The 11,338-nt window shown below is 38.5% G+C and overlaps 1 protein-coding gene across 1 annotated transcript; it reads right to left on the bottom strand.

Annotated features, from left to right (window-relative positions):
* Positions 1-6,215: 6,215 nt before the first annotated feature.
* On the bottom strand, positions 6,216-10,942 carry LOC137712637 (auxin response factor 9). Its single transcript, XM_068451750.2, has 14 exons — positions 10,450-10,942; positions 10,246-10,352; positions 10,027-10,128; positions 9,682-9,738; positions 9,439-9,591; positions 9,240-9,324; positions 8,970-9,060; positions 8,648-8,812; positions 8,426-8,539; positions 8,254-8,326; positions 7,965-8,121; positions 7,226-7,842; positions 6,921-7,108; positions 6,216-6,793 (listed from the first exon to the last, which is right to left on the bottom strand). Exons 1-14 carry the CDS (start codon positions 10,463-10,465, stop codon positions 6,664-6,666), a joined length of 2,055 nt encoding a protein of 684 aa, XP_068307851.2. The 5' UTR covers positions 10,466-10,942; the 3' UTR covers positions 6,216-6,663.
* Positions 10,943-11,338: the final 396 nt, after the last annotated feature.

The following is an 11,338-nucleotide window of genomic DNA, read 5'->3' on the forward strand; positions in this document are numbered from 1 at the left end:
TGCAAAGATGGAAAAGAAAATGGGAAATCTAACACTACAGAGATGTAGGCTCATCAAGAGCTTTCGATGAACAACAAGATCACCCAAAACGGAGCTCGAATGAAGGAGATACAAGCGGTTCAAGTTTGCGGGTTAACGGGTCCAATTCACCCCCAAAAAGGGGTTAGTAGCAGCCCCTTTTCCTTCCCTTTTTTTTTTTTTTTCAGAAGCCTTCCGCGCCCGCCATCCCTCTCCCCCCGTTTTTATTTGATTGGTCCTTTTATTTTTGCTTAAATCTGATAAGGCTTCTTCCTTATGGAAGTTTAATCGATTTTAAATCTGTAGTTTAGTAAGATAACTTCAAATGTCCGTAACTATACCGTTATAATTCGGACTCGCAAACGGCTTTCGCCTATACGTTCATGGTTTCAAGATCTATTCAAAAATATAAATGGTGATCTCCAAAGGTCTACGGATTTTAAACAATTAATTTTCAAACTTCAAACTTTGTAACTAGTTAGTTAAAATCTAAATTCAAACAAATTAAAAAATTATCGAGAAATAATATAAAATCTCAATAATACAAATACGTAGATTATAACAATGAAATTCAGGAACGGGATTTCACAACAAATGGATGCCGAATATGTATCACGTGGTTGCATTGTAACCTCACTAGGAAGTTTATCGTGAAAAAAATGCCGAGTCAAAATAGATAGTCGAGACAGAATGAAATACTGCTAAATAACTTTTGCCCAAGCACAATCACTATGTCTCATTCGAATTAGATCATAATTAAAAGATAAAGAAAAACTCCCATAAAGATATGGCTTCCCAAATCAATTTGTCATCAATCATTGTCAAGGGTACAAGATGATGAAAAATTTCATGAGCTTGAAAAATCTATAATGACCAACTTTGAGTTTTTATTACCTTTGAAACCCGAGGAAGAATTGTAAAAGAAATGACCAGCGATAATGAAGGGCTAATAATCAGCTTGTTCACCCATTTATCAAACTAAAAACAAACTAGCCTTCCATCTCCAATAATCCAACGACCATTGATATTCAGAACAAGTAAAGCACCTTCAAACCACGCTACATAGATGATTGCAAATAGACATCTTGTTTTGCAAGGCGTGAGAGGAAAATTTTGGTGGGCAAAAGAACCTCACGGAGAAGAAGATTGTAAAGTAACCCCAGCCAAAATTAAGCAAGGCTGTCAAGTTCAAAGTAGTTAAATCACGAGACCACCTTTAATTTTAGGCCCACACACCATATTCCATTTAATAATTACCAATTTACGAGAAGCCAAATCTCTAGACCAAATAAAGTTTCGGAAAGCAAAGAGATGCTTCAAAAGGCCAGTCGACCACTAATATACTGAGAAACTATGCAAAACTAAACTTTAATAAACTGACTACACTAATTGAACTCATCCAGCCATAGAAAGAAGTTTTCCTTTCCAATCCGAGAGACGGGCTTTAGCCTTATCAACCAAAGATTAAAAGTAAATTCTCCTTGGCTTACCACGAAAAATTAGGACACCAAGATATGTGAAGGGAGCAACACCCAAACGAAGCCCAAATGTCTCGAGTCAAAAGTCATATGATGAGAAGAGATGAACCCAAGATAAAAAGTGCTCTTATGTGCATTAATAAATTGTCCAGAAGCACGACCATACTTGTTAAAGAAATCCTACAAAGACCGAAAAGATCGAACATTCCCACAAGAGAAAATAAATAGGTCATCAGCGCATAACACATGAGTGGGAGGACAACAACCTTGCGGAGTTAAGATAGAAGTAATCCACCTAGTAGAGTAAAGCAAATTTAAACCTCGGCTAAGAGCTTGTCTTGAACAGAAAGTTTGCAACTGTAAGTGATCGTACTAAGTGATAGTGGCAGGCACCTCGAATTTAGGGATAAGCCCCACAAAGTTACAATTAGCATTTGGATATAACCATCCGCTTAAAGAAATCTTGTACAAAAACAATACTAGCCAATTCAACGATATCCCAACATAATTGATAGAAAGAACCAGAAAAACCATTAGGTTTGGGAGCACTCGAATGATCCATTAAAAAAAGAGCATTTCTAATTTCATCAATTGAAGTCAAACAAGAAATAGTAGAGTTTTCATTTTCACTAACCATAGTAACACCACAAACATCCTCAATTCTACTCGGAGTGAAGGGAGAATTATATAAGGAACAATAAAAGTTTACCACATGATCAGCAATCTCTACAAGATAAGAGAACACACTATCACCATCTAAAAGAGTAGTATTCTAGAAGAAGAATGCCTACCTCGGGCATAAGCATGGGAAAAAAAGTATGTTACGATCACCCTCAGTAAGCCATAACTCGAGCATCAAGGACAACCATCTTGGCTACAACTTCCTCATTAAATCTCTTTTGAGAGTTCCATTAGAAGAAACAATATTTAAGTTTTTCCATAGCAATAGTGCCATTTCTAGGAATATCACAAAATACATTAGGATTCCAATATTGAAGACAACGCTTAAGAATTTTAAGCTTGTTCGACATAATAAACATAGGACACCCGTGAGCAATACTTGACTGCCAGCCCTTAGTCCTCACATCAGTGAAACCAGAATGTAAAGTTCACATGGACTGAAATAAAAAAGGTCGAGGTCCCCTAGGTAAAGCATCAAAGGCCAAAAAAATAAGACAATTGTGATCTAAGACAACTCTTAGCAAAGCAGCACAACTAGCAAGGTTCTAAAAGATGCTAGGCGGGCTAGTCGGATGGTGGGTTAAGGCCTAGCGCCTAGGCAGGACCTAGACGAACGCCTAGCTGGACTAGGCAAATTTGAGTAAATTAATTATATAGTATATAAATTAGTTAAATTTGAACATTAAATAATATGTTATTTAAAGAAAAAAAAAGTATATATACATATGCAATATGAGAGTTTTAGGTACATAAGAATATATTATGGATTTTATAGTATAGTCTTAAAATTAAAAAGAATAATAAAACATTACAAAAAATAATAATAAAGAAACACTGATGTCGCATTCAAAGAGGAAAGAAATAAAAGGATATAAATAAAAGTAGTAAAAATGAAAATGGTGGAGACCATGGCAAAAGAAAGCGTGCAACTATGAAACAGTGGAACAATTTTAAAAGAAACCGTGGGATTAAAAAGATGGTGGGGACTAGTTCAGGTCATCTTCTTTCTTGTGTAACCCGGACTCTACAACAAAAAATAAAAATTAGATTCCAACATCTTAACATTTGCCAACCTACCCCTGTCCAACCCCGCCCAAACCTGCATAACTCCATTTAGTCCCGCCTAAGCACCCGCCTAACATGCTTTCCGATTTTGTGGCCGCTTAAAAATTTCAAGACACATTTATATGTGACCACGAACATCCCAATTATTAGTGCAAGTATAGAAAGAACCAAGAGTGTCCATATGAGTAAAATCTCATAGCTCAGTAGTATTATGAAAATCTTCACATGTGAGCTCAAAGGATAACATTAAAATCACCAATTGTCATCTAGGGTATAGTAGTATGAGAGCGAACTTTTCCAAAAGATCACACCACAAGTCGTGCTGACGACTAGAAGTAGTAACCGCATAAACAATAACAAAATGAGAAAGGACACCACAAAAAAAGCCTAAAAAGTAATTTGTTGGTCTGCAGAAGAAATCATAGAAGAAGCAATGATTCGTAGAATACAAAACCTAAGTATTAGTCAGCAAGTTACCTCTATTATTAACGGTAATTAAAAGAAGACCCAAAGAATCCCAATACGTAGGAGAAATAGAGTCAAAAGTAACCATAAGTTCAAAAATGCAAACCATATCTAAATGATGAGAATGGCAAACATTGGAAAGCTTCATACGTGTATCAAAATTACAAATACCATGAAAATTTCAGTAAAGTAGCTTCATTTTGAAGTAGAAATAACTTTGTCTTTCTGCTCTGGTGGTATAAGTTCCTCTGGCCTAGTAGCGTCAACTTTCTACTTCTTTTCAAGTTTCTTTTGTTGTGATTTACTAAGCACAGGAGTAAAAGCATCATCACTAGTATTAACTAGTAATAAGAGAGGATCCCTATGAAAAGTATTAACTAGGGGACATATGGTTTAGGACGATAAACTTGACAAGTTCTTGTGCGTTTGAGCGTCCTCGTTGATGAGCCTTGTCCCTCTTTTCTAGCACCTCATTATGATCTTTCAAGCTCTATATTTGTTCGTAGTATGACCTATAAGGCCGCTTTGACCGCAAGTCGGAGGTAGATTCTCATAAATAATGTCAACAGAAAAGTCATGTTTCCGTTCAACCATAATAAACGTAGGTACATCTGTGGAAAGATCCACATCCACTAGAATTCGAGGATGATATCCAAATAAGTTTTCCTTTTTAGCATGATTGAGTACCCATACCCCAAGCAATTTCCATACGAATAGGAGGGTGCCAATCTTCTTGGCTTAACCCATAAATTTGAATCGATACATGTGCACTGGGTTTGAAAAAGGATGTCACTAGGTTGAAATCCAGTTGCCATTAAGATAAACCTAAAAAGACCAAACTGAAGCGTACAAGTTCCACCACCCCCACACACTCCGCATGTCTTCTTCTTTGGAGAAATGAAGATCAAAATATCCCTTAGGACCCTCCCCAACGGAATCAATTGCCAAGAATTTGGAATCCTCCATAAAGACGCCAGATCATTCTTAATAGCATCGATTTCCATTGGTACCCTCCCTTCCTTTAATAAAAGCCTTCCAATGACATTGGTTCGACATGAACGGCTGCTCCCGAAAAAGATTCTCACTAATCTTGCCATAACTCACTTCACCACGAACAGCGGGCGCAGGAAGTTGTCTAAGATTAAGAACTGAGAAATCTCCATGGACATAAGGGGTTGTTTGCTGGGCTAGCAAGTAACATCTTGGACCATAAAACTTGATTGAATTGGCTCAGTTGGATTCGTCATTTGATCCAATCATATCGGGATTCGAAATTTAGTGATCCAATCAGCTACACGAAATTAACAACCGAGTAAAATTAGATTCGATTTATTGGTTTCTAACTCATTATTTACAAAATTCAATCGAATTTGATCGGTTTGTTTGGGCAGATTGGAATTAGTGATCCAATCCGCTTAACCTAACCCATGGAAATGGAACAAGAGAATAAGAATTCATTTGAAGAGTGCTTTTAAACAATTGAATTTTTTTTTTTTAAATATTTTTTTAAAACCAATCATTGGTAAAATACAAATCAATTTTGAAAAAAAAAAAAAAACACTTAAAGTGCTTCTTGTAAGCCGCACATAACTAGTGCTTCTTAAAGGAAGCACATAATGTTTTTGGTCTAAAATCATTCTCTCAAAAAACGCTTTCAATCATTTAAATACACTTTTCAAACGAGTTCTAAACCACCCACAGATTAGGCAAATGATCATTAAAAATCATTCAAAGCCTAATATTAATTAATTAACCACGAGCTAGTGGTACAGTGGTAAAGGACGGATTACAAAACTGGAGGTCACGAGTTCGAAACCCGCTACTGGTGTGAAAGTTAGACTTGTGACCAGGAAGAGACTGAAATGCTTCTGTGAGTCTTCCCAAGGAAGAGGTAGATAATCGTGACTTACTATTAGTTGTCCCCCTTTTTAATTAATTAATTAACTAACTAATACAACAGTGTGAAAGTTAAGACTTGTGACCAAGAAGAGACTGAAATGCTTCTGTGAGTCTTCCCAAAGAAGAAGTAGATAATCGTGACTTACTATTAGTTGTCTCCCTGCCCGGCAGGCCATCCGGTGGGCCGCCGACTACCACCTCAAAGTTACTGCGCAACCAGGCACCATTTATATTCAGGTAGTTTATTACCCACCCACAGCATTCTTCAAATTTCTCTGGTTTTCTTTTAAAAAATAAAATATTATGAGCTATTTTTGTGGTTCTTTTGGAAGATGCGGAGGCTATAAGCTCAGTGGCATTTGGAAGAAGGATTGGCGACTCTGGTTCCATTTGTTTGGATGTGAGTGGTCAGCGAGGGACTAGAGTCTTCAGAGGTATATGCTGGTTAAGAGGGACTGAGATACTCAGGGAGTCGTGGGAAGAGGACGAACTTGGCTTGCGGCTAACAAAATTGGATATTTTGGTCGTGGAATAGGATTTAAGGTTATATTAGTATTTTCACATCAATTTTTTATTATAATTATCATAAATTTAAAGGTGTGACTATAATTCTATATGAGATCCAAATTTTGATTACTTTTCCAAATTTTCCGACACTATCCACCCAAAACATTTCACTGCCAAAAGTACATATATTTACAACAGCATCATATGGAACAAGATACCCTAAAAACACCCAACTCCGACGACCCACCACAATGAATATTCACAGATTCCTAATCCTACCCACTACCAAACACAGGACAATGACATAATTGCCATTGCACCTTTTTTCAATTTCCAGTCAAATGTAGTCTAGCTAGCTCTAAAAAACGAGCTACCAATTAGCCGATGTCCTCTTCTCCTCCTGCTTCCAACTTCAATCTTCTCTTCCTCCTTTTTGCCCAAAAATCAAGTCTTCCCTCCCTCCCTCCCTCCACAAACAAACGACCAAAAGACCTGCCCCGAAAATCAACAAAACCAACGCGTATTTAAAAAATCAACAACCTGACCGATGTTAGTCCGAGCTGATGACCGTCCCCCCTTCGACTTCTAGTGACGACATTGGAAGTTCGCAGCCTGCGCTGATTTTCTTCACGTCTTGACTCGAACAAATAAAGATCCTTTTCACCATGTCACAGAACTCCCTGCAAAGATAACAACGCAAAGGTTTTAAACTAAACAAGGAAACATGTTAGGAAAATCCAAATACAAACTCCTTGATTTTTTTATTTTTTTATTTTTTTTTTTTTTTTTGTAATAAAGTATACTTACGACCACGGGTCATCGCCCATAAGCATCATATCTCCTTCATTATCAGTAAAGACAATTTGCCACATGTTGCCGGGGCGAATCTGTCCCTTAATGTCAAACATCTCCTCCAGTTCATCTATAAGCTGATCATATCCTTCCAACATCGTCAAGTCCACTGCTCGGCCAACAGCTATCCCCTGCATTTGAACCTTTTGGGATATACAAACGCCACAACTCAGCACTTGAGCTCAAGACTTCAAATCTATAACATGAATACTTGATATTTCAGAGTAAAAAACAAACAAAAATAATTCTACTGTGAGCACCTTGGTGCGACTTCTGGCAGAAGTAGAGCAACTCTGCTTGCTTTGTGTCTCCTTAGGTGACACTTGCAACTGTCCAGGTTTGCTTTCTTTAGAAACCTTTGAAAGGTCAGATTTCTGGTCTGACTCAGCAGCTAACATGTTACTAACACGTCCTTCAGTGGTTCCAGTAGATCCACTGATTGGTTGTGGAGGTGCCTTCTCCATGGCAGGGAAGCATGTCGAATGACTAGTAAAGTCTATACCAAAAATTCGGCAACTAGTACCCATCTCAGTTTTCTTCTCTTTTTCAACATGGTCAAACATTGAGTCATTTTTAGGCTTTGATGAGTTTGGAGTTGAATATCCAGAGAAAACAGGCCAAGCAGAAACACTTTTACTATCCTCCATTGTTTCCTGGAACTTGTGCGGAGAGCCACCTGCCTGAGAAGACAACCATCCCCCATCAGTCTGAGTCCTTGGAACATTGTTGTTATTGCTGATCACGTCAGCCTGTTGATGATGCCATACAACATGATTTTCACTTCTTTTGCCTTCAGCAGCGACACTCAGTGTTGACATGTCATGGGGCTGTGTCAGCCCAGAATTCCACATAGCTGACCCTGTTGAACTCATTGCATCTAATATCCATATAAGTTAGAATACTCTGGCCCAAAAAACCTAATCCAAAGCAAAGGATAAAAAGGGGGGAAATGTTGCTGTTTAGTTGGTTACTAGGAAACAGAAAGAAAAAGGTTCCTACCTAGAGCTGGGATTTCAGTGGGTGGTCGGGGCCTTTTGTTCTTCACCACAACAGATGGTTGAGGAAGGCTCGGAATTACAGACGCCACAAAAGGTTCAATCTCCCAAGGCGATACCCTATCAGGCCTTGGAATGGATGCAGACTCATCCCAGTGAACCTGGAAGATATTTCAGAAGAGCAAATTTATGTCAGAATTTTCATTTAACGTCCAGTACAAGGAGAAGGGGAAGAAAGGAGAAAGGAACAAGATAACAAGAAAAAGAAAAGGAAACCAGTACTAAGAGTTTACTTTAAGTGACCGCCATTTTGAATCTGCCCAGTGAGGAGATATATCTTCAAGACCAACTATTGTGCCTGAAAACCTGGAAAAATGAAAGAACATAGAACAAAATAAATTAGAAAGCCCATAAACAAATTAAACCGAGTAAACATGCTATAGCACTGCTGCGTTTGACTTCTACCTTCTCTCGGGAGCATCTTCCCCCTCAAACCTCATTTTGAACCTCATTCCGACTGAAAACTTATTGTTGACAGCCTCCAAATACTTGTTCAAACCGATAATGAACTGACTTGTCCTGGACATTTCAAAAGGAAATCAAGATATAGACCATGAGAAATCCTGTGTTAAATGATTCAGCGCAACAAACATTTTAAATTCTGCGGGTTAATATAATACGACATACCTTGGCTTATAGTACACGACAAAAAGAGTTTGGGTTGCAACTGCATGAGATGCAGTTGCAAGAACCCCTACATGCATGCTTTGACTCGAGATCACTGATGATGGCATGCTGCTTTGTTGACGAGCAAGACGTCTAACTCCAACACGTAACTCCCCGTTGCCCCCTCTAGGAAACCAATTTTCTACAGATTAGTGAATGTTTGACCGAAAAATATACATGCCTCACGTACGATATGCAAAATTCAATTTTCCAGGCTACACTGTTAAATTTAGTTGACAAAAACAGTAAGAGAGAAGGGACAAGAACAAATGGCAATGTTTACCTGAGAAATACAAAGGAATCCCCAGCACTTAATCTCTTGGAGGTGACAAAAGTACTCCATCCCGTTGTAAGCAAGTGCCTCCGTGGTTGACCTGTTCAGTTAATCACAGATAGATGAACCGTGAGCAACAATCGATAAAGTTAATTGATACATCATTCACCATATTTGAATTTTTTTTCATACAAGATGTCCAACTCATGATCTCCTAATAATTATGAAATCCCGCATTTGGGACAATTGCAAGAGTGCAGGGAAAATGAAGTACATCACCTCTGAAAATATGCTTAAATCGCCACTCGTAACCATGAAGATCCTTGGCAACCAATTCCTGAGTTGGGGTTGCCTGGGTCATGTCCTGAAAAAGAAATTGACCCATGGTGAAAAGGTACAGACATGAAATCAAATGAAAGAAATAATGAGACCAAGAAAGAACAGCCAAAACAAAAGCTAGAATAGAAAATACATATACCAGTGCAGGAAGGCATTCAGTGGCGTGTTTCCGGAGAACAGAAAACCCACCATGGGTGCTTGTATCAGAGGCAGTTAAGACCTTGCAGAATGAGTGAACTGCAGGTTTTTGAGGTTCTGGAAGGCATGGATCAGGACTAGTAGGCTCCGTTTGCTAAACATATAAACGTATTAATGTTAATAATGACAAAAAAATATTGCTCAGACAGCGAAAATCTAATCAGGAAGTTCATTTGGTTCTTACATTTGCATCCGGAATTAAAGTAATCTGTGCATAAACCTCATCTGTTTCCTGCTCAGCCTAAAATTGCAGACAACTAAAGGTAAGATACAGAACAATTTCACAAATTATTCCCAACATGTTTGGTTACTGAGAAAATCCAGGAAATTGAAGATAAAAATTCTAAAAATTTTAAAGTTGAAGACTTTCCAATCATTAGACCCCCTATCAGCTGGAGATGAAATCAGCTAACAAATCCAGCTGATCTGAGTTATCATTTTCCATGAATCAGAAACAAAAGTTTTCTACTTCCAATCTTCCATTTTCTCAGCAACCAAACACAAATTAAAGAAAACAAAGAGGAAATACCAATAGGGTCACGTTAACAACGCGGCAAATAATCTTCGGGGGAAGATTGAACTGCGGAATCCCTTGATTCAGTTCCTGATTTGTTGGTGTTGACGCCTCCAGCTAAAACATAATCCCCAAAAATAGCAAAAAAACCTTCAATTTCGACGAAAAGATTATAATCCCATAAGCAGAAACACAAAATTAAATAAAAATAAAAAAGGAAGATGGAAAACTCACTTGTTCCATGTGCCCCTGTGGAAAGTAGAAGACTGTCTCCTGGACGCGAGGCACATCGACTAGTGGGCCCGCGCAGGCCTTCCATAGCTCCGGATACAGATCGCCGCCTGCAAAACAAAACACCCAAACAAAAATGGGAAGGAAAAAAGGTTTAATTTTCCGGGAAAATCCGAGAAAGTGTGAGAAAACCAACAGCCATTTCACCTTCCCGATTCGCCATCGTTGAAGTCGTACCCTCCCGAGTCAACAAATTTCAAAATTCCCACAACAAAAGCTCAGATAATCTCTCGATTCTGATTCTCTCTCTCTGTCGCTGTCTCTGTCTGTGTCTCTCTCTCTCTCTTTCTCTCTCTCTCTCTCTTCGGTCTAAGCAGATAAAGCTGAGCTGAATGTATAGATATAATTAAGCACACTAATGACTCCTTAATAAGCCGTTAATACGATTTTAATCACACAAAGCTCCCACCACTTCCACTCTTTCTCGCTTCACACACTCTTCGTGTAACGATCGCTGATCGATAAGAACCGTTACGCCGAAACCACCAAACCGTTACAATACCGCTATCTCTGCTCGGAAAACCGCCTTTCTCCCTCCCTCTCTCTCAAAAAACTCTCACACCCCCCTCTCTCTCCAAAAACACTCTCACACCTCTCGACAGGAAATCCAGTAGAAGAAAACGCCGTTACAGAGGATCCCAAATCGCTTTGCGCGCGTCTTATTATACGCGACTTTGTGTTGGATTTAACACCTCCACTGTTCTCTCTCCTCCTTTCTGTAACTGAACTAACCGTAGTTAGAGGATTAAACGGAGGGGTGGGTTAACCGGACGGAAAGGTGGGGCTCTGCGGGGTGTAAAGGATCAGAAACACAACGGCGTTTCGAAACGGCCGGTTTTTTTTATAAAAAAAAGTTTTAATACATAATGTATTATATAGATAATGCTATAAAGACCAAATGATATAGTCGTGAATAATTGAATTACATTAAGTTTGGTTAACGTATTTATTTTCTATTGCCGACGTATCATTTGGTTTTTAAATTGGTTTACCACGCATTACCCTATTTATACTATGCAATGGAGGAATTGACAAG

Source organism: Pyrus communis, chromosome 14 (assembly GCF_041283825.1).
Source record: "Pyrus communis isolate YQ-2024b chromosome 14, ASM4128382v1, whole genome shotgun sequence".
NCBI classification, from domain to species: Eukaryota; Viridiplantae; Streptophyta; class Magnoliopsida; order Rosales; family Rosaceae; genus Pyrus; species Pyrus communis.